At 40.0% G+C, this 25,208-nt stretch overlaps 1 protein-coding gene across 1 annotated transcript in view; it reads right to left on the reverse strand.

The window, feature by feature from the left end:
* The window catches only part of LOC139696379 (uncharacterized), a 102,051-nt gene that overhangs the window by 61,078 nt on the left and 15,765 nt on the right, over window positions 1–25,208 (reverse strand). The window contains exon 2 of the mRNA XM_071595127.1: window positions 1,141–1,427. Within this exon, the coding sequence (XP_071451228.1) occupies window positions 1,141–1,427 (287 nt within the window). The remainder of the gene's footprint in view (window positions 1–1,140; window positions 1,428–25,208) is intronic.

The raw sequence follows: 25,208 nt of genomic DNA on the forward strand, positions 1-25,208 counted from the left end.
CTTTAATTATCCACGCTGAGTCAGGGTTGAACTTGTACGAACTGCATCCGCCGTGAATTCAATCTTCGTGATCCTATCGACTCCTATGACGAAGTTTTTCAATAACCACGTGGTGCTCTCTGTTCCTCCGTGGCGATTTTAAACCAAGTGGATCAGCTTTCGTCTGCATTTTATTCCATTCAGATATTATATCATTTAATGAAAGATTTCAAAGGTCTGACGTGTAGTCACGGTGAGATTGAAATGAAATTTGTTTTCATTTGCTCGCTTCTCAGCATTTTGAATTTGTAAATTTTCAAATACCTATGCTTTACATGCAATACATGCATTGTATTATTTTACAATTTGACTTAATTAGTAATTATTACTTGACTTGGAACGATGAAAAAATTGTTAACAGCCCGAAGGCTGGTCGATGTTGCGAAGGAGCGGGAAAGAAAATATTGTATGGTAAGCAAGAGAAAGTTTTCCTGATAAACAGAAGATTTTGGGCGTTTGGGAACAATCCCAAACCTACCTTCAATACATGGAATACCTTGAATTAATGGACTGGAAAATTTAATAAATGCACAATAAAGTACATTATATAAATGTTTAATAAAAAAAAGTGGATTCCATTTTGTAGCCAGTATTAAAATGTTAAAATAAAGCCACACAAACTATGTAAAACCGACAGAAAAAGTAATACTTGCTCTCAAGTAAATGTATAGTTTACTAAATAACCTTATTTCTTCTAGAAACTCAAGTAAAACATGCTATTAAGTAAACTGTAAATTTCCTCGATAGTAGGCAATATTTCATGAAGTTCATTAACTAGATCTGAGCCTATCGTAACCTTTATAGAACTGACTTCACTTAATTGGGCACCCTTTACTCTTTCTCTCGACATTGGCTTTCCTTCATTACACAAAAACGACGCTATATTCCACTTTTCCTACTTCTACATTGAAAGGTATGAAGGGTGTCTGTACTCGTAGGTTTTAAAGTTTATTTAGTCGTAACTTATAGTATTATCGAGACTACCCATCGTCTTTAAACTGGTGTCCTCTCTCAATGCGAATTTTTAAATGTTGCAGGCGTGTTTCAGTAACAGGGAATGTAAAAGTGGCCGGCGTAGTGCGGGGGGGGGGGGTCTCTCACCTGGGGTGCCCCATCCCAGCAAGCGGCCGCGGCCTCCTCTCTGGGCCGCCAGAAAGACACCTCGACGACGGCGGCGTCGCAGTCCTCGGCCGACGCCGCGACGGCCTCCCGGATGGTGCGGGCGACGCTCTGCACGGGCAACCCCACGAGCGGCGTGCGCCCTACCGTGAGGAGGCAGTCGCCCCTCTGGAGGCCCGCCTCCTCCGCCGGTCCGCCCGCTGCCACCGCGCTAACCCACGGGAAGGGGTGCTGGGGCGCGCAGCATACGGAGAACCCGAAGGTGACATCTGCGCGGGAGAGACAAAGGGAGAACGGACGTCGTCTGATGAGATAGTTCGACAATGGAGCGGTCGCTTTAAAAATTAAAAACCAAACGAAATGGATAATGCATTTTTGTTTAATTACTTTGTCTCAAGCTAAGCATTACACTTAACCTTCACGATTTCTCCAATGGCTTGCTAATCATGAATTGAATACATTTTCAAATTTTCCACTGTGCTTACTCATCAATGAGAGAATGGGAAAACCATAGAAAGCACTGGTTCGTTACAGAAAAGGGATACAAAAATGGTATTCTTGCGGGGATTTGTGAACTGAGTCCTTGGAGATATTTGTAAAAAGACTTCGAGACGGCGTTTAGGATCACTAAACATTGAAATTTTAATTTCAATATTTTTGCCACAATAAAACAACAGTAATCGATCCAAGATCCCTAGAACATGTGAAATGCATACGTTAGGGTAATGGGCGGCTCCTTACTATCAGTCATGTAATGTGGATCAGCAGTAGTTTTCCGGGTTATGGTAGGATTTCGATGTATTCACAAATTACACATTCCTTTACTTACATTTATACGCGAAACAAAATATCCTTGAGCTGTCAACTGCGTATTGCAATAGTACATTTTTTTAAATAAAAGACCTAGCAGACAGAATGACGTACACTTTGCTTGTAACTGGGAGTGTTCAGAAGCATCATCCGAATTTGAGCTGAGAAATCTCTAGTCCGGAGCCGAACTATCTACACACTAGGCTACCATAGGGACCCAAAATATTTAATGATTAGAAGCAGGAGTGTTCGATAATTAGAAACAATATTGTCAAACCAGTACTGATATTGAGAATAGGGCAGGAACATTTGGAAAATATGAATGCTCACTAATTTGGTAAGAACCTCCGATGAAAATCCATTTGAAATACTAGTAATTGGCAGTGTTCTGGTCTTTTATCGAATGGAGACCAAACGACGAGAGAATTCTTGGTCAAAAGATGGGATAAAGTAAAGGATGCACCAAGAAGTTGAGACCATATATAGAGATCTGCGTAGTAGGCCTTCGCGGAGATCAAGTTCGCAAGGGGAAACCTTCCAAGCAACAAGCTAGCAAACCATGTTGTCATAGCCATGTTCAAAAAGCTTTTTCGATCAAAAGCATTCTTAAAATGAAACAATGAAAATGAGGAAGGTAGAGTATCGGAGGAGAGGCTCGTTGACCAGGAAATTTAAACATGACCCAGCCCCAATGCGTCAGTGTATTTCATTATTCGTTTGACTGAATCTAACCTTTTGTTTTTGTCGATGGCTAGAGCTGGTATCCCCACAAAGTAGAAAAGTTCTCATTTCAAACTTCCCCACCAGCCTGAGAACAGACGGGAAAAAGACAGTGCCACAATGAGAGCCATTCCAGCTTTTAATTGGATGTCCTTGCGTCGGCCGACCCTACTCGTCACCCTTGGAAGGATTTTGCCTTGTTCTCAATAGATGCGGGAATCATCAATAAGTCAATAGCTTTCGTAGTGCCAATAAATGGTACTAACGATCCTAGTAATATTAACGACCTCACGTACACATATTGGTAGCAAAAGGAATTATTTTATTGAGTAATAATTTACACCATAATTTATAAAAGCTATTAGAGGTAGATATTAGGCAGCCGAAGTTGGGGGACGTAAAAAAGGGGAATGTTGTTCGGAATGTAGAAGGAAGGCAGAAAATATGCGGAATTGAAGTACGTTGTTCTGTCGTCTGTGGCACCAGGGTGTGTCTTGTGACACGAAGCTAAGATATGTAGTGTTGTCCAGTCTAAAGCCTACCTTTAATACATTACCCCTCAAGCCGCCGCAAGGGCGTGTGGCGGGGGTGTTAGGGCACCACCCGTAATTAAGAAAAAAACCGCATGAAAAGCCGCAGCGTTGCATAGCATTAAGGTCATCTGACAAAGCTGCTTTGTCCTCAGGATCACGGATATCATGGTAAACCACTGCAACATCGGCAAATGAACGTATCTTACACAATGTTGAGGATAGACTAGTATGAACCACGGCACGAAAGTTATCAAGTTGGTGTTGTGTGATTAAAGCTACACATTTTCTTCTATCAGCATGTACTGTGGCAAAAACACCATTCATAAAAATCAAGTTATATAAACCAAATCAGTTTAAAAAAATGTTTTTCATCCAGTTGAGACTTTCATTTCCACTTCTTTGCAACGAAGCTAATTTAATGATTTGCATTTCCACCGATTACGTTTCTAACATCAATTTTAGTTGAAACGGGATTTAGTGCAGTAATTGAAAAAGCAGAAAAACCTGTTTCGATTAAATTGTGTTAAACCCATTTTAGCCTATAAGCAGACACTCTCAAATCACGCACTTAATACATGGACGGAAGTAATCTTAGATGAGGATTTTTAATGCAAATAATTTAATGGCAATCCCTTATGCTAATGCTTTTCTGCGGTGAGGTCATGAGATTTTCAGTGTCCATCGTCTTCATTCACAGTGTGCGCTCTAAGTAGTTCTTATTTTATTTTTGTTTACTTAGTCTTTCCCTCCTTTCCATCCATCCATTCATGCAAGTCAACCTTGGACACATCTATGTCATATATACTCAATTAACGATTGTATTTCTAATGTTTTGATCAGTCCGAATGGGTTGTTTATAGTATGATTGGCTGAGCTGCATCCTAGGCATTGGTACGATTCATGCTCCAAGGTACCATACCGTAGGAATACATTTTTCTTCTTCTTAATCATAAATTGAAATACAGAAAATTTTGTTTTAAATAACTATCCATATATTTATTCTAAATTCTATGAACATATCCGGATATTAATATTTATTAAACAACGTGCGTCCTATTTTGGTTAAAAATTTATTCATTTCGGGATAAATTACCAAACTGGAACATTTTCATAAAGAGGAATCAACATTTTTGCCATGGTTGAAAACCGTTAGTTTAATTAAGCAATCAACGAGATGTTTGACTACGGACTAATCCCACCGAACATAAAGGTATAATCATTTTCAGTTCCAAATGGTGGCTGAAATAAATTGCTGAAAACAATAAGCGTTTTATGATTCAAGTTATAATTATGCAAAGAACAAGAGCAGATGCAGCTGCTATCATAAAAACTTATAAATGAATATTGTTTCATAGTATGAACGCCGAAGGACGTCTCGAACGTGACGATAAGATGTATACAATGATCTTGTGAAGAAGTTTTGCATAAATTATTTTTCATTTCTATCGTCAAACCATCATTTTAAAGCAAAAAAAATAAGTTATGCGTCAACGGTAATAGTATCATTTCCATACAAAGGATGTATATGCTTTTCTTCTTTCTCTATCATATTTTTTTAAACTATCCTTGAACTGTCGCTGCATCATCATTACACAACGCAATCCTGCGTGTGTGCATGGATGTCCACTCATGAATGTAGATATATATGATTTAATGCTTGAACACTAATGTCACATTTGCATGGAGTGAGCGACGTCTAATGGAACAGTCGGCACTGAAATCATTGGAGAGCTGCGCATCCAACCTGTACAACCGACAGCGAGAAGTATCAGCTCAAGATATCATCAACGAAAATCTTAATATTCAAACTGACGGCACAAACGAATCAACGCGGGACAATGTCAGAAATGAACGAGGCTTGATTTGATGCTTTTTTCCGGGGCAAGTTCTGGTTGAAATATTCTTAGAACATCAACGGCGTTACGTATTTCATTTCGTTTCACGTCCTTAAGTGGTACGAATGGAGTACGTGTAAATACTTTGGTTGATTTATGAACTTTGCCCTCAAGCTCTGAAAAATTCTTGTTTTTGTATTTTCGCTATATTGCACTATTTCATGTTATGTATTTTTCCTGTGTTTTACACTTCTGTATGATTCTGTTTCGAAACGTCTATACATTCATTTTTCTACTGACTAAATCTTCAATCGCGTGTAATGCACGAACTGTATTTGCATTTTTATTCTGGGCTCTGAAGTGCGTTTTCATATGTTCCTCAGGAAAAACACTTCAAGGGAAACTTAAAAATTTTTCTACTTTAATAAAGTAACCAGTCGATCAAAGATCTTTAGTTCTGAGTTACGAAGAAAGGTGAAAATAGGGCTCTACAACGCCTTTGCTATTGCGGGACATGGTTGTTTCTAGAAATTTAACAAATTTTACTGCAACATCATTGGTCTGGCTTGTCCCTAAAGTTATTGAGATACTTTTTGAACTGGCGTGTTCAATTAGATCACTAAAATAACAATTTAAATAAAAATCGTTGTCGGAAGACCGACAATGACGTCTGACAATTACAATCGTGCGCTTAAAAATCTAGAGCTTCAGGAAAACCCAAACCGGTGCAAATTTTGAGAAGATTCTACGATAACTGCTCAATTTAGAGAGATTAAAATTGTTTACAAATATATTCTATGCAAATATACATTAATGTTATATTTTGAGATTAATTTCTAATGTTTATATGGCACAGGCTCCGTTCATTTGACTCCAATATTGCGTCAGCGTCAGTCGTTACAATTTGAAACATGTTCATTTCACCTACAGCAACGATGGAGATATTATGCGACGATGAATTAAAATTTTGATTTCACCTGAAAAAAATCGTGATCCAAGACCTAAATAATGCACCAGGAGGCTTATGGAGAGTCTCTTCTTCCCTGAAGCCCTGTTAGAAGACTAAAATGTTTTAATCGAGGACACAATGTCAAAGAAAGGCGGACTCGGGGCTCCATCCACTCTGCTCTTACGGAGTTAATACTTCTGCTTCCATTGTTAGAAGAACGCTAATAGCGCTATCAGAAAATTTAATTTGATACCATCCACACGTTAGTAACAGAAATATATCTCTGCATAACGTTGCTTTGATAGTATGCACGGGTTTTCTCTTATTTCTTACTGACGGTGGTTTCACATTCCTCTGCAGCGCACCAAGTTTTTATAGTTTTATATAGGTTTACTTAGAACTTTGCCATAACCATGGAAAGATTTCTTCCGAGACACCTTTGAACTCTCATTCGTGTAACACAACCATCACTTCTCCCTGACAGCCCATTGCCCAATCAATCGACCGTTGACGTAATTACGTGCGTTTGTTTCCATCTAACACCTTCACCTCGTGGAAATATCAGAGTTCCCCGCTGCCGGCGTGACACGTTTTTTTCCCACAATTAGATCTCTTGACCGGTGACATCACGGCTGTCTACCACTAATAAAAATTGGAAATACATAATGCATATCGATATACGACGTGCTTTTAATATACTCTAATGCGTATCGATATAGTACGTAAGAATAATAGGTCTCACGGGCCGCAAATGGGGACATGAAGTCACTCACGACGTGGATATTTCGCCCCGCCTCGCGGACGCATGGGACTTCCGCTGGCAACTGAGCTCGCTCGCTCGCGGTACCTTGAGATTCCGTTGGGAGACGGGCTCTCGAATGTCGTTTGTTTTGCGGAACGTCCCGGGCGACCGTAGAATGTCACACGCTCGCACAATGGGTGGGAGTTGTGCGTGGTGAGATGGAGTGGAGGAGTGGGAAACCCGGTGCTGGCAGCGGTGATGTAGGCTGTTGCGAAATCCGTCAAGGTTGAATGGCTGCCGAGTTAAATACGTTTCATTATACCAGCCGGGGGCCATGAGCCGCGGGGGCGTAGACTGCCGGCATTCTTGACTCTTGCGACGGGAGTGGGTTCCGCTACCGTCGGATCTTACCGTGGGGCAATGCGGGAAAACGTGACGAAAGGTCTTACTTCCGAACTTCCTCCATCGCGGTTGAATTTTGTAGGGATCCACAGAATAACAACTTGCGGTCTCCCGTCGGCCGGTAAATCACCCGGAAAATGTTCACGAATATTTCGATAATTTGTCACCATCAACGCCGGTCATTGATCCCAAAGACCGACTAACACCACGATAATTTCAGTACTAATGTCAGGATATTTAAGATCGCCTCCAGCAGAAGAGAGAATCGCATTCGATGAACAAGTCGAATTCCATTTTAAGTATTGAAACCAGGTAAAAAGACGTAATTTCTAGCATATACTGAAGTCAGTCAAGTGAAAACAGATCAGCTGTGGATTTTCAAGATGCTACCGTATCTGGAATTGTTTTTCGGAGGAAACCAGTTTTCTTTATTTCACCGGGAAATGTGCTATTGCACGAGAGAAGTCTCACGGAGATTAATAGAGGAATGCAAGAGCCAGAAGTATCTTTAAGAATGAATAATTAACGTAATTGCCAATATCACCATTCAGCAGTTCATTTCGCAGAATCGTCAAAACCGTCCCGTACCGTTCCCTAACGTTCTCCTACAAACCCGATTTCTAGACCAAATTCTCTTTTCTGTTCTCGCGATCTTAAGCATTTGGTAATTGTAAATAACATCTGATCCAATAGTCGTTTCATCGTCAGGACTACGGAGAGAATCTGCCATGATGACTTTGAATGGTCGTTGAAATTGAAACATGAATACTTCTGCCAATAAGACTAAAACGGTACTCGCACATTCGCCAAAATCATGGTAAAAATTCGGAAAAGAAAGACAACTAATTATTTGGGTCTCTTAAATGGTTCAACATAGATAGTGTCAAGTTATATTATTATTATTAGTAGTAGTCTTAGGCTTATGTTAGGTTTTTGAGGAGCCCTGCATTACACACTTCTTTACTTCTAATCCTAAACTAACAAAATACAAAAATCTCTTTAGACACTTTACTACGTATTGCATTAACTCATTCTTTATCTATGCATACTTTCTGCCTCCCTTTCATTCGAATTCAAATCGCCAATCATATTCCTCCCCGTACTATGCTTTACCAACATTTTCCTCTCTCTTATCGTCTTCAGTATCCCATCGCCTCTCAGTATCTCCTGCATACACTTGTCCTACCTTCTTAGAGTTTTTCCAACAGTCATTTCTATTCCCCTACCTTACCTAGGACGTTATCGCTTGTTTTCCTTTCCAACGAATTTATTTTCTCCATTCTATTTCACACCCACATTTCAAAGACCTCCAAACTACTACTTTTATCCTACTGCCTCGACGACCAAGTTTCTGAGTCATATTAAACTGCACACCATATTATAATCTTCACTATTATTTTCCTGACATCTTCACTAAAGGTGCCTATCCCCTTTTGCCTAACGTATTTATTTTCTCCATTCTATTTCACACCCACATTTCAAAGACCTTCAAACTACTACTTTTATCCTACTGCCTCGACGACCAAGTTTCTGAGTCATATTAAACTGCACACCATATTATAATCTTCACTATTATTTTCCTGACATCTTCACTTAAGGTGCCTATCCCCTTTTGTCTAATGCATTTCTTCTTTTAATGTCTCCATCCAACCTCATCTTAAACACTTCTTAAATAGGCAAACTGTTTTACCTGCTCTAGCATATGTTTCCTTAATTTAATTTTATTATTCACCTTCCTAATTCTTGGTGTCGTTCCGTACTTTCCACAAATGTACACACATACTGCAAAAGCAATCAAATGGGAAATATAACACTTAATATGACGGCACAATAGAACCCAAAATAATAAATATAAATAGAAAACACGTAAAAGGACACTTATATTCAAGTAAGTTTAAGCTTTCGGCCTTCTTCAGGTAAGCTATTCCCCACGCATTTCTTTAATCCATTTAATCGTCATCATTATCAATATCATCCATTCACTCCATTTAAATCAGCATTTTTAAATATGAAATTATAATCTATTATGATTTCCTCCATGTTTGGGTCGAAAACCGTGGGTGATAAGGGACAACCTTGCCTTACCTCCTTTCTTTACGCTGCCCATTCTGACTTTCCATTCTCCACAAGCAACTGAGAAGTCTGAGACCTGTACACATTTTGGAACCTTGAATCGCTCATCCCTCCATTCTACTTCCACCTTCTGAGATATCCATGAATTCTGCCCATTATACATCACAATTTTCATGATGGAAATGCATCTTAGGTATCTTCATCCAGTAAGAAAAAATCTTCCATTCATAAAAAATATTTGTATTGCAGTGTATTAATATTTAGCTCCATTTACCGTCATTACCTAACTACATACCATCCAAAATGGCTTATTATTTCTTCCTCCTATGTCGGCCGCCCAACCTCCTCCCCTCTATCAAAGTTTTCAGCATCGTAATGATTCTTAATGTCTACTTAACCCATTCCTTGAAATTTCTCCCGACAGTTTTTAATACGCAAGTCATTTTTTCCTTAAGGAAATTTCAGTGGCGTGTCTGTTTTAAGAGGTTACATTAGGTTTGACTACGTGCATAAATAGCACCAAATTTTGGGTGTTAAACACGAAAGATCGCAACACGATGTGTTTTATACTTTCTTAACTCAGGGTGTTGAATAGGCCACTTATAAGGATGACGAACTCTTGGGGGATAAGTAGAGCCGTGATTTAAAATGTAGGGGATGGTAAGGCTGAGTAAGACTTTGAGGTAAAGTGTGTATTTTAAGAAAACATTGAAAATGGTAAAAAAAAATTTGCTACATGATATTTCGAATCCAATGCCAAATTCTTATGGTTAAACTAACATTTTCGGTTACTTCATCGTAGTTTTGATAATAAGGCTCCTAAAATGCAGAAGTTCACGGTATATACGAGGCATGCTCAGAAAGTAGGGGCCGTTTGGTCACAGGAAAAAATATACTCATATGAAACACATTTTATTGGCACTTTTAGTAAGCTACAAACCTACTTCATTTCTCTACATAATCGCCGTTCACTTCTAAGCATTTTTCGTACCGCTGCACCAGCTTCTTTAACCCCTCTGCATAGAAGCTCGCCGCCTGAGAGTTGAACCAATTGACAACACCGTTCTTGAGTTCCTCTTCGGTTTCGAACAGTGGCCCACCGAGCCACTGTTTCAAGTGCAAGAAGAGGAAGTAGTCGCTAGGTGCAAGGTCAGGATTGTACGGTGGGTGGTCCAAGAGCTCCCAACGAAAATCTTGAATTTTCTTATTGGTTTTGGCCGCAGTGTTTCTGTACCCACCTTGCACACAATGTGTGGTATCCGAGGTTTCCCGTGACACTATTGTAGACAGTAGTGCATCCAAGTTGAGGAAATTGTTCAGCCAGGCCATTAATCGTCAATCGACAATCACATCGCAGTTTTTATTCCACTTGCGAAACAATTTCATCGGTCAGAATACCTGGCCTGCCACTTCGCTTTTCGGCATGGACATTTGTTCGTCCATTTTTAAAATCCCGACACCATTTTCTAACCTTTCCTTCACTCATAACTGTAGGTCCATAAACTAGGCATAACCTCCGATGAATTTCAGCAGCCGACAATCCTTTTGCATACGAGAATCGTATGACAGATCGCACTTCACAGCTGGCGGGATGAAAGATTCTCGCGGACAGTTGTTTGCATGCACGGACAAGCAAACGACTTCTGAAACGAAACAAATGCTGCTATAGTTTCTCAATGAATTAGTAGATGGCGCTGCAGGAGTAACACTGTGTTTGGAACCGCCAATATTTAAATATAAGCAAACGTGCCTTACCTTATGAATTTGCCTCATATTTAAATAAATCTCTCAGAAATTTCAATTTTCATATCCAACCCTGAACTGGGAGACTTTTTGAGGCCTAAACTTTTTTTATTCGTAACTAAATGTTGCCAAGGATTCTACCGACCATTTCAAGGCACCAACCGCCAGTGCAATAAACCCCATTTTCACGTTGTCAACGTACAAAATTGACGAGAAACCCCAAAAATCGAATCCTCTCTGGAAATTAACTACACGTATTTTATTTATTAACCTGTAATCGGAGCGAGGTTAAAATTTGCGTTCTTATTTCTAGAATTTTTCATATTGAGACATATTTTAAGCCTAACGGGAAATGATTTGCATAATACTGGTTCGAAAATACGAGAAAGGAAAGCGTCGCATACTTCGCCTACACAACTTACATGCTACCGGAAAGTGTGTTCACGAAAAACGGCCAACTTAACGGCTTTATTTTTTAATCCGCAGATCTTATCCGCGGAGTCCCTTCTCCCCAAACCATTGTACCGCGGCACGCAGATGCAGAAGAAGGAAGACCAACAGGTGGCACAAACTTCATTATGCATATAGTATACATAGGGTGTTCATTATGCATATATTATACATAGGGTGTTCATTATGCATATATTCAATTCTAATTCACTATTGAGCGCCTAAGTAGGTCGCGGCAGACTGTAGCAAATAGCATGGAATTTGAAATATGGAAGCAGTCTCTTGATCGCATTTCGAATACTCTTAAGTCCGCTTGAAAATTTAACAATGATTATTGCGGGTTAATGAGGTGAGTTCGATTTTCAGCACTGAAAACAGAAACATGTACGATACGTATTTTTTTCCGATCCGATTCTTGAATCCAACGACCAATCAAAGACGAGCAGGAGCTTTTCAAGGGCCTGACGATTGCTGCATTAAGATGAGCATTATTTTTTCTCCAAAACGGGCGTCCACGAAAACTCAAAACAAAAGGGAACGTGGCTGCACAATAGCCGAAAGTCGAAAGGAAAGTTGAAGCCTTTAAAAGGGTTCCTCCGAAACTTAACCACCAAGTTTCCATCTACTAATGAAAATCCCGATTTGAGTAACTGAAGCAAGCACAGTGTGATACACTCTCTAGGATTATAGTACCTTAATACGACATTGGTATAATAAATATTACTAAAAGAAAACCTCTTAAGTCTGTGCCATGGTAACATTTTTTTCCTAAAGATGATGTCTCTGCATTTGAGATTACCTGAGATTTACTAACAAGACTTGAGTCCTTCAGCATGACACAATTCTCATAAGAGGGTTATTACTTCCGGATGACTGCTGACATATTAAGCGAATACGTTGGCACGTTTGTTTACGACCGCGAGCGAGGGCAGCGAAGGGGCCACGGGCTTAAAGAGAGTCAAATTGAAGACTTATTTTTCTTCTCCACGGAGACAGCGATATGGCCGATTACCCCGACTAATTTCGATTTATTGGCGGTATTACCTTTCAACATTAAGCAATAATAAATCTGGCTGTAAAAAAACAAATATAATCGCGGTTGGCATTTAAATAAAAACAATATGTTGCCGATGGAATATCGAGGGTAGCTTCATTCTGGAGTATGGTCGCTTAATTATTCAAAAGCTGCCATAAACTCATGCACAGCTGTTGCTCAATTGAGATCCGTCATGATTCTCGGTGCAACAATTGATTTCGCAACGTCTTGATCACTTGGTGAACCCTCTAACTTTTCACGCGGGAATTCGAATTGATATATACCTGACTTGAGGCACCAATTATGTCGCGTAAAGGCAATAACGTTTACGGCCCACGGCATTAATGGCTGCGAACTCGGTGCGAAATTATGAAAGCCGGACTCTTACGTTCTCGGCTGCGTGCAGGTGAGGCAACGCCGAAGGTCCGGCAGACATGCGGGCAATCACGTTGCACGAGCCGGTCGGGTGCTGTCGAGTCACCACTGTGTGTGCCGGAGGAAACGTGAAAGGAGGCAGGGAGAGTTTTTATAATTATCTCAATAGCGAAGGGACATGCGACCACATGCCTTGACGTTTTTCTGCACGTGAGCTTCCACGTTTTCCCCGCTCGTCACTGGAAAATTGATTACTTGTCCCCATCCCCTTAGGAAACCCGTGCGGCAAGTGATTTGTTCTGTGCCGTGAGATTCCCGGGATCGACGAAACTCGATCGCTGCTTTTGTATGGCTCTAATGGAGTTATCTCTGACTATCACTGCGGATTTTGACACCCTAGGACTAATAATATTAAGAGAAGGTGAGCTATACCATAGAGTGAGGAATATAATTACTACTACTCTGAGGCTCTACACTCACCCATTAAATGAACCTTTAGGGATGATTATTGCGTTGTAATACTCTGGGAAAAATGCAATCCACTATCGTTCACGAATTAAAAAATTAAATCCGCCATCTCTGCCGTTCACCACATAGAAATCTTTCTTACGCAGAAAGCATGTTGAACAAAGTTCTACATACGAGGGATTATTATAATAGATTATGAAAAAAACACTGTTGTTAAACCAAAGGTTAGTTTGATAGACGAGGTTTCGCTTAATACCGCAATACCACGCTCACAATAAAGTATAATAATGCGTCGACTTATAAAGTATATTACTGAAGTATATTATATGTTGTATGGGAAATAAAGAACAGTTTGTTATAGTATGGTGTGTATGGCTGCATTTTGTTAAGCCAGGCTAAGAAATACAAGCGTATTCAATCTTGTGCCCATCCAAGACCTACCACAAATGGTAGACTACCGAACAATAATTATCGCAATAAACTATTTTGGTATTCCAATTTTTTTATTTCAACAAACTTACAATTTAAGAAGAAATGCCCAAGGACTTGGTACTATCTCAAGAAATTTCGCTGCTGTTGAACATATTTGAAAAAATATTGCCCAGTAGGTATGTCTAGACGTTATGTGATTAGCAAAAATTATTGTATAACGGGGCAGCCTCTTCTAGTGGATTCCGGTCTCAAACCCTGGATTTATAACAACCCAGGCAAAAATCTGCAAATATTCACACTAAGAAACCAGGAGGATGGTTTTTCATAGGCGCGGGTAGAGGTTACCCCAGAGTAAGCCATAATGCGTGTAATTCAGGCATTTCACTTACGTTGGGCAATTTCTTCTCTGTGTCACTATTTGGTCAAACGCTAAGTCCTAGTAACCAGAAAATCCCACTTGGGGATCTACCCACTGGGCTACCAAGCTGCTCCAAATTTAAAATGTAGGAATGATGAACTTCTCTGGTCACGTGAAGACACTTGGCATGAGAGACATTCCTGATCACGATTTTGAGCGTGGGTGGGGGGAGAGAAGACTGAAATCAGTAAGGATTGAATAGTTACCATCAATTTTTATGAAGTGCAAGCATTTAACTGAGTTTAAATCATTTGCCTTGCCTGAAACTCGCACCAGAAATGCATAATGTAAGAGAACGCCTCAATATAGTGGTACTATGGCTAAGACACTGCCGGAAGTTGAGGGATCCAGGTTCGAATCCCGGTCGACTCGAATTATTTTTTTTTCGAAGTACATTCCTTAAGTGCAAATCAGAAGGTGACTCTGCTTTTGTTAATCCTACGGCATTTTCCGCAGTTCTCCTAAAAAATTCATTCAGTTTTTAGACAGCTTGATAATACTAAACAATTTGTTGGAACCGATCAAAAAATATATCATGGAAAGTGTCTCTAAGAGAGACATGGCCGTCTTACAAGATCTTCCCCTGAAACTGCCGATGCCTGATAATGTTGTTTGAGGAAAAGGAGCTAATTATCCCCCCCTCCGCCCAACCATGAATGTGTGAATTTGACACGCCTTGAGACTCAGTTCAGGGTGGTCTCTTCCCTCACCGATCAAGAACAAGTTTCAGGTTGATTGACGCGATGACTTTTGTAGATACCCGCTGTAATCAACCCGTAGGTTTTTTTCATAGATGAGGGTAGTGCTCCCCTCGTACTCATCGTCACTTTCTTTCATTATACCGTCTGTGGTTTCCTAGGTTTTTTGATACTCAAAAATTCGCACAGCAGTGGGCGAAAGGCTGAAGGTGACAGGAGGCTTTATCTGGAATCGATCCCAGACCCTCCGGTCGATTTCTCTCACTCCTTTTCCAAAAGAAATATGACATAAAAGTAAGACAAAGAAGCAAAGGATAAAAACACGTTTTATGATCATTACCATGATTTATTATTTCGCAAAGCCAGACGTGACTGAAAATATTATTAAATTATTATAATGAATCTGAGGTATCGTAGTCCATTGCGTAGAGCTTTCGATTATTGACCAGAGTGTACCAAGTTCAAAAACATATGATCCCTCCGGATAAACATGGATAAAAATCCACACGATACGATTTTCTGGATTCTGGACTTGATGGGGAACTCGTATAGGCAGACCAGGTAAAGGAGCGAGGATCTGAATTCGTGAAATCCACACGCCGTATATGAATTTTTGCCTTCACTTAGTACGAGGTGAACTCCACTCCCACCAACCAAACCAACCTTCGGGTTGATTGCAGCTGGCTGCTGGCGTGTGTAATTTTGAACTTAATACCCATAGTACAACCTCTTTTCATCATTTTCTGTGGAATAAATTTCAGTCGTTGACATTATTATTTCTGTTTTAATTCTAACGTCATGTAAATCAACGGTTCACCTTAGCAACCGTAAGTTATTTCGAGCATCTTACTACTGATTTTACCTATTATCTTTTGTGATTACTTGGGACTTGTGAGCCACCTGACACTGTCTATCAGCGCATGTGGACTTTAATAAATTAATAAATAAAGTGAGCCAATCGACAGTCGATGATTATCAATGTCTAAGTAAGTAAATAAATAGATCACTCTCTTTCCACGATAAGATATTGTTATAATTATTACTAGTCATTTCCTATCTTCATTAAACACGGCAAGGATTTGAGTCACTAAAGATCTCATGCTAGTACTTCGTTTTGCTACTTCGAACTACTGTAAAAAATCTCTCTTGTTATTCTTTTAAATTAGAGATACCCTACAAACAGCTCCGACTTGAAAACATCCGCCCTTGAGCCGTGAAGTTAAAGAGCAAATAACTAAATGGCGCCGCTCTATTAAGGAAAAAGCGAACGGTTTTTCATTCTTTAGCACTTCAAGGCCTTCAAGTCAAGATCCACGATACATATAAGACGGTGGAAAATGTTCTTTCGGAAGAAGTTTGCGAGTGTACTCGCTTTTTGAGGTGGAGAGGTCGCGGAGAAAGCGAATTCTCGCAGTGAAGCGTCCTCAATTCGGTTCATAATCACGTGCTATCAATCCGAGGATTGACTTGTAGTAATTATCTCCAACAATCCAGTTCCCTGAAAACCTCCTCATTCTCTCGTGGATCTTAGCACCAACATTTTCCATTACTTGCTTCTCGTACTTCATCCCTATGCAATTCTTCACCTCCATGTTCCCTTCAATCACTGGTCTTAAGTGAAATATCATGGTGTGGATATATTAAATTAGTTTCTTCCTACGTCTTGTCAGTGTTAATCTTTCACCCAATCATTGAAGTACTTCATCATCTCTTACTCTGTTTATCCTTTTAAAGGCATCATTCTTCATCATATACCTATTGCCCCCAATCTTCTCTTTTCCGCCGCCATTATTGTCCACATCTCATGTCCATGGAAACATTGACTCTATGCAGTAACTTAATTATTCTTCAGCATGATTACATCACCAAAACGATCTGATGGGGAAGAACGTTCATCTTGAGCTCTCTTCGCACTTCTTTTGCCATTGATTGCGGTACAGAGCTCACATGTGAACAAAAATAGAACCGAGAAAATTGGAGGGTACGGGCGCGGAACCACGAAGTGAAAACAGGAATTCTATAACGAACGGTGAACCGCTAATGTCCCTAAAAACGTTACCTGGTGCTGGTGCTGAAACGTCACCTTTGAGCGTAATATAAAATGGTCACAGTTCAGTCACTGTGATACTGCTGTTCCACACTTTTCACACCAACTGCTCTCGAGTGTATAATTACACATCTTCAATCACGAAATCGAGTTTTTTTGGAGATATTAATTCTGTAGGAAAAAATAAAATGCGAAGCTTTCGTTAAAAACATGATCTGCTAAATATTATTAATTACTTTATTCGCGTGAAAATTTTAAATCTGTTTTTGGAAGTTGATGGTTGAACTGGCTGGTCTACTCGTCGTAAATTGGTTTCCCAATTCTTTTCTCTCTTCCTAGAGAAAATTCTTGCTCGTGGGCCGAAAACATTTTATGCTCGTCAATTCTCAGCACTCAAAAAAGAACGCTCTGCCCACATCTAGGTTCCAGCATAACTTGGGCTATGACGCATTTCAATATGATTTTGTGTAAAATTCGAATAATACGGAATTTAAAATTAATTACATGCTCGAAAAATGGTGAAAAAGTATATGCCAATATTGAAAGAACCCCGAGGCCAACAATACGGGAATTGACTATGATGAGCGTATGTGGTGGTTTTATTTTCTTGACCCTAAGCATGAATAAGGAAAAAAAATAATTTAAAAAAATTCTGAAAACCCGTTGTCATTAAGGTTAAATTCAAGGAAAGGTCAAAGAAAAGAGTTAAAGGTTGGGAAAAATCTTTGAACGCTACACACCAAGGTCACGCATACCTTCCATTCCAGTGTCCTAAAACAAGTTGATCTCTCAGGATCATCTGGTTTTTTTTGTGCGAACTCTGCGACTGACTACCCAGGTTTGTCCAATGGTGTTACCTTGACTGTTTAAGTCGTCGAGAATCAATTACATTCTCTGTTCCGAATTCTCAACCACCTTGTTCTTTCACCGCTACTGTCATAATCGTATATATTTAATGTGTTTTTAAACTAAGACCGTAAAACCTTCCAAATTCTCTCTCCGGAATTCAACTTCAAAACCAAAGTCTGAACCTTTTAATTTGGCGTGAGATCAGGGTGCCCTGCGTGGATATCAGCATCCAATGACAATGTATAGAGAACATCGGATTGATGACGATGTATCTAAATCGCACCTCAGCCCACATGTGGTATTAGCATTGCAATACTAACAGGACTAAACGATTTGACGATCCTGGAGTATGTTGACTTGCCCTCTTCCTTCCCCTTTACGGGTAACATACCAACACCGGTCGCCGAGCATTCGGGAACTACTTTAAATCCACTTGCTCGTAAATGACATCACCTGAATATTATTTACACCGAGGCTCAATGATGGAAAATGAATATCACTTTTTCCACTAATTTTTCATGATGACATCTCACTTATCGGCAACTATACACTGGCCAGGTGCATAGGATTTATCGCTGATTAACCAAAGGTCATAAGTTCTAATCCAACTATTATTCCGGTGCATTCCATTTTTGAATTTTTCAAAAAGAGTTCTCACTGAACGTCAAGACCTGAAATGTAGCCATCACGTCCCAGACCATGAGTGTAAAACAATGTCAAATTTAAGGGTCCAGAGATTTGAGATACAATTTAATGTCATATAGATGGATTTATTTACTTGTATATACTCAGATTATAATTGGTATCCTACCATTTAAGATATGTTTTTGATGGACACAGACTGAGTACGACTCACATCGCTTCATTTCCACGCTTCAACGTACAAGATAAAACCTCATACCCTGCACTACATTAAACTGTTCTCCAATTCCTCGCTCTTTCATCATTCCGTCTAGCATGCCTATCCTTTTCTTACCCATTCCTCACTTTCCTAACGTTTTCCCATCTCTCACAATCTTCAAAATCCCATCGCCAATTGAAGTGCTCTACATCCACTTTTCCTGCCTTCTGTTACATATGAATATATTAAAAAAAGGAATACGCTTAAGGAAATGGCATATAACTGGTAATAAAAGACATGCTAGAATGTAGTTTAAAAATTTTGAGTGAGGATAAGGGGGATGGGTGGAGTAGAGGAGGAGGAAATTTTGTAAGAGGAATAACAAAAACCGCAAAAGAAACTGTATGAGCAGCAAAAAGAAAAATAATGAGAAAGCTATGGATTACATAAGAGATGATTAGAAAGATAGACGCGAAAAGAAAATGAAACGTAAGCAGATATAAGGAGAGGTAATGCATGTATATACATGCAAGATGGAAAGAATATATAGAGGTATATGCTTAGGATATTAAGCCAGTCAGTTAAGGCATTAAGAATATGATGCCGGCGAGGGTAACTAAGGCCCAGGTGTACTTATTTGCGATATAGAAAAGGTATCAAGTGATATGAAATCGAAGAAAAGTATACAAGGTCTATCCTACAGTAGTATGACTTATTTTTTCCGGATAGACCGACGGACGGGCGGCAGTTTCTCTGGCTGGGTTCGAGGGAGAGGAGTCTCAGCAAAGGCTCGAGGCCGGTGGCAGTTGGTTCCCAACCTTTGCGGGGTGCGGATAGTTTGTTTGCAAAACTTCTACAACGTGATCTCGCTACATTCCGTCATGAAACGGTTATTGGAACAGCGCTACGTCGTCAAAATTTGCGTGAAACTGGGAAAAACTGGGATAGAGACTCATGACATGCTCAACCATCTTATAATGATAACGCCATGGGTAGATCGGGTATTTTTCGTTGGCAGTTTGAGTTGAAGTTGTTTCGGTAGGGTAGAGAAGATATTGAAGACGCCGAATGTTCAGAACAGCTTCGACCTCAAAAAGTGGCGAAAATCTTGCAAGAGTGAAGGTTTTGTTGGGCAGGGATCGTAGATTAAGCGTTCGCGTGGTTACTGATGAGCTTAGCATTCCTAAAAGTGATGTACATCGACTTGTGATCGAAAGTATGGGCATGAAAAAGGTGTGTGCGAAGTTGGTGCCGCGAGTACTCTCAGTCGAACAAAATGAAATTCTCACGTGGATCTGCCAAGAGCTTCTCGGCCCTGCCTCAACCACCCTACAGCCCTAGCGTTGCCCCTCTAGACTTTTTCCTCTTCCCTCACCTCAAATCCATGCTGAAAGGACGTCACCATGGCTCGGTGACAGCGTCACAACAGGGGGTGACGAGGGAGCTTAGCATTATCCGGGCGCCGCCTTCAAGAGGGCGTACGAGGCGTGGAAATCCCGCTGGTAGCGGTGTGTGGAAGCACAAAGGTGTTACTTCGAAGGCATCTGAGTGTATGTATCAATTCCGGCGATAAATTTTTCCTAATCGACTCAGCCCTACTAATTATGGGGCTGACCGTTTTCAGATAACTACCATAGAACTACTAAAGGTTTATAAAAACTTGGAGGAAGAATTTTTATGAGTTCATTGGTAGTATTTATGAGGGCGGACCGGAAGACTTGGTAAGGCCACCATTAATTCTCATCCTATATGAGGGAAAACAGTTGAATGTGGAGACCAGGATACCGCGCGTTTAACTACGCACTTATTAAAGTCAGTACATAGAATTATCAATAAAAGGATTGAGATAAGAGCAATTGTTAATATGGGGAGATCAGTTTGGGTTTTGAATGGAAAGCGGTACGCGCGATGGAATAGCAGCACCGGGTTAATAGAATCAATTGAATTAATACATGATAAAAAATGACTTGTGTTTTTTTGTAGATTTCGATGTGTTCACAGTACTCTGAGTAGAATAAATGAATATATTGGAGAAGAGAGCTTAAGGATGGAGATATAAGCGACTTATCCAGAATCTGTGCGCCTCAGACTGCGCAAGTGTTTGTAGAAGGTCGAGAATAAAATATGCACTTTGTCTTTTACATTTAAAGTTATATTTTAGTGCGATAGACGCATCGGGTCCTTACAGTGGCTGAGAGAATACGAGCACAAGTAAAATCCTCATAGTAAGCCCTCAGTGCGAGCCACTCGAAAGGGTGTTTGGGAATAGTGTTTGCATCTGCGTTGGGATATTGTTCGCATCTGAGTTGTGTGTTTTTCCTTTTCATAAAATGTTATTTGCTACTGCAATTTCATAACATTTTCTTTAAATTCTACCTATTCCACATTATTGGGCTCACAAAGACAACGTCCGTTAAGGGTTTATCTTTATTCTTTCTTATACAGGTTATCTAGCCCTGTATGTTAACGCAGTAGACACATTCTTCGACTCTTTAGCGGACGGAGAGTCGGGATGGATAATGTTAGTCATGGGGCCGTCAACTATCAACTTTGCTTTTCAACTCATACGCTGAGTAAATGATAGGATTGGGAACGACTGAATAAAGTAATGATTGTAGATGGGGAACTGATCAAGTCAGATTCGCGGATAATCAAGCTTTGGTTAGGCTGCCTACATAATCATCGTAGAGCTTACGAGAAAGTTATTTCGATATATATGGAATAAAATTAAATGAGTAAGAGACGAGGTTCTCAATAAACAGGAAAAGTTCCGTTATATTTGAAGGGCACACAGTATAACTGTACAGGAGAATGAAAAATTCATCCATCTAGGAAGTGTTTTGGATAAAGATTGGTCAAGTACGCAGTAGGGACGTTAAAAGGATAAATATTTTATTTTAAAGAAAGATTTGGAAAGAGGAGGGAGTCTATAACAAAGGCTTGAAAAGACTAGGAAGACCTAGATACGGAACTTCTTCGTTACGGCGCGGAAACTTGTTAGTTGAAGGAAGAAGAGAAGTTTCAAATTGGACTCCTTTGATATGGGTTTGTGCTAAAGAATGCAAAGAGTGAAATAGATAGAAAAACAAAATGAAGGACATGGTGTGAGAAGATTGAACGTCGCTGGTTGAACTTCAACGAAGGTGGGAAAAGGCGGATGGATGGCAAATTGGTTGGCGATGGAATTTCGAAACTGCGATAGAGGGAATAGTGTTGGGACACCGAGTTAGAGGTCGGAAATATTGGTCGGACACGTTGGACGGAATGAAGGGAGGTTGAAGAAAGGCGAAGGCGTGACAGACAAAAGACATAGAAGAAACATAAGGAAGAAACAAATTTTTTTAAATTTTGGTGGTACGACCACCTTCTTCAGCGGAAGGAAGGAGAAGATGAGGGTGAATACAAATAAATATATTTACGGGTATATATTAGGCCATGTACCGTAAAAAATATGCATCCAATTCTCAGAGTAAACAAATACCTTAAAGAGTATATTAAGAGATAACATCGAAATTGCTAATGTACCCATTAGTCTTGTTCCTAATTTTGTTGACAGTTCCTCTTTAAAAGAGTTCACCTTATTATTTTTCTCCGGCAATCGTTTAACTATGTGCATTTATGATCTTTCTGCCTCCTCAGCGAGGAAGAATTAATTCTCTCTTTACACCTCGATCTCGATGCAATTAATAGTGTGATATTTTTTCTGCACCAGAACATCGTGGGAAAACGCAAGCGGTATTGCAAACTGACCCCCCCTCCTCTGAATGTGTGTACTTCTCACGCCTTAGGGCTGAGTACAAGGTGAGCTACACCCTCGACCATCAAACCATCCATCCGTTAGATTAATGAGGTCTAATAAACATTCTTTATTAAATTATTTAAATGGGCAATTTTTCAAGGACAGCTTGAACTCTTCCCACGACTCATTCCAATGGTTTTCTAAATAGCTTGATAATTTCCGCTTGATAATAAATAAATTTTGTGATAGTCTCAATTTCCTCCTCCGTTCAATATCTCAGAGATTTTATTGAAAACATCGATAACAGTTTCTAACAACATACGGCATATTCGGGTGATATTTATTGTTGGCATGGAAACTGGAAGGTGCAGCAAGTATGGACCCTTGAAAATTACAGTATAAACTTAAATGACTGGCTGTTTCGAAGAGGATATAATAGGTTACGTCACTACTTTTTATATTCTCCATTCGAATATCAGTAATCGCTCCGAACATCCTCATTCAACTTTTTCGCTTAACCTGGCTTTGGAAGGACTAGCTAACATCTTAAAATGACGGGAAGAATGATGCTGTTCCCGGATACTCGGATTGCTCCATCCATTTTCGCAAGTCAGTGCTAACCAAAGGACAAGGAAGAGATTCGCACCACAATGACGCTGCACTCAATGAAATAACATAATATTCATTCCTCAGTATCGTGAAACTTGGCACAATGGTTAGCCACAACGTCTGGAATCGTCCACGTCAGAGTTATTGCAAGTCGCGAATAAAATTCATCGTAAATGCTAAGGGTAATGATATTACGATATATCGACATTCCGATTGGCATAAATGCCGTATAACTCCACGAACTTAGGATTAACTTTCAATTTGAAGAAGGCAAAGGGCGAGAAGGGTTCTTTTCACAGCAGCATTTGAATAACATGTTTTCACGTATGTCAGAACCTGTTTTTTTATAGAAAATGTAATGTCACATTCACATCTTACAGTGTAAGAAAATGTTTACGGATATTTTAGAGAAAACTTCAGTTCACGTCACCTGTTAGCACAAGCTTTATTTGCCTATCCAAAAATTATTTTTTTCAATAAAACAAGACTGAAGGGTATCATGTCTACTCTCGGTGGGGTGAGTTACCGGCGCGGAAAACTAATATATTTTAATTTTCGTCAAGAAGCAGCTATTACTTATATCACAGCAATAAACGAGTTAAACAGGCACTAGAGAAGCTTTCCTGACTGGTTATCCTGCAATATATTTCCAAATAGAGCGATCAGATAAAATCAGTACTATAACGATGATCTTAAAAACACTAACTTCACTCATTGCCACTGATATCATCTCCCATGGGTATAACCTCTCGAAGTGCACGTTTCCTCTTGGCGTACTGGGTGTCCTAACACCCCGGGCCCTGCACCTTTGTGGTGGATAGAAGTGGAAGGCGGTGATAACGTATAGTGATTAACTCACATAGGCATCCAATTATAAAATCGACTTTAACGCATGTCACACTACCGACACTAGTTCAATATCAACCACGATCGAGTTCGATATCTGAATGGAACTATTACCGCCCTCGTCGCCATGCGAGTGAGTACGATTATCTCGAATGAATTTTCCGGATCAAACTAGTAATAAGCGTAAAGAACGCAGAGTTTAATTATTGCTTGATTCGAGTATAAAATAAACTATCGACGTATTAATGTTCATATACCCTCCACCTCATATCGCACGTAATAAGCATAAGGTAGGACATGCGGTGAGTAATGTACGAGTAATATGTCTATCGAATTGAGGATTGTTTTCAGAATAGTATGTAGAACATTGCGGGAATATTGGTTGACATTGGTAAAACCTAGGTTTGCTTTGCCTCGCACAGTAGAAGTGATTCGGCCATGCATTCTACCGTGCCCACACCCCAAGGCTCTCTGGGAAGCCCCCCTATGCATTGCGCAGTTTCCTTCCGACCGACGGCGGCGCGCGTGGTTCGCGATGCAACGCGTGCATAGGAGCTCGGAAATCCATTTGTCCGGCGGGTTAAGCAGACGGTGGGCGAAAGTACCCCAGCATACTAGGAAATACAAAGAGAGAGGGAGAGAGTTGGAAAACTTTCTCCGGCGAGGAGATAAACCCCATTATGGGAGAGCGGGGCGACGTTGAGCTATTGGGTCAGGAACACTTATGTGAGAGCGGGCACACAAATGAAAGGCGACGCAGCCAGCCAAAGAAGCAAATATCCACCTCCTGGCACTGCCCGGATGCATCCGTACGTATTGATCCCTTCGTCGGAACACAGATGGATTCCTCGATCGAGATACGCCGATACTCTCTACATGTATTCATGTTACACAAAAGATCTGGTGAAGAAGCGCCGGCGTCAATTTCACGCACTAGACATTCATAGAATGGATTACTGTATAAAATGACACGAGTGCAGCTTTATGGATCGCATTTCTTCTGGTTGCACTTCATTCGCACGCACTGATGCTACAGTCCGGAAATACTCGAGTGAAAAGGTCGTTTATGTTCAAATTTAAAGCATTTCGCATTAATGTAGAACTGCAGCTATACAACCAAAATAGTAGAACAATATTAAAACAAATTATGCTTGATATCTAACTATACCTGACCCAGTCATGAAAAATCAAATGTTATTACATCGTTGTAAGTGAAATAATATTACGCAACTAATTTGGATATGTAACTGAATGCATGTAAAAGTTGAAAAAATAAATCTCCAAAAAAAAAATAAAAGCTCTTCCCATGAGGCTATCGGCTAGGAAGCTTGCAGTTCCGTGTTCGTCACTCCGGACTTTTTGGCTGTTGATACCGATCGCAATAATTTGATGTCGATTACCCAAAAGAAGCCAAACAGCCCGAATTTCACTTAAT

Source organism: Hetaerina americana, unplaced genomic scaffold (assembly GCF_022747635.1).
Source record: "Hetaerina americana unplaced genomic scaffold, ioHetAmer1.1.p SCAF_7, whole genome shotgun sequence".
Classification (NCBI taxonomy): Eukaryota; Metazoa; Arthropoda; class Insecta; order Odonata; family Calopterygidae; genus Hetaerina; species Hetaerina americana.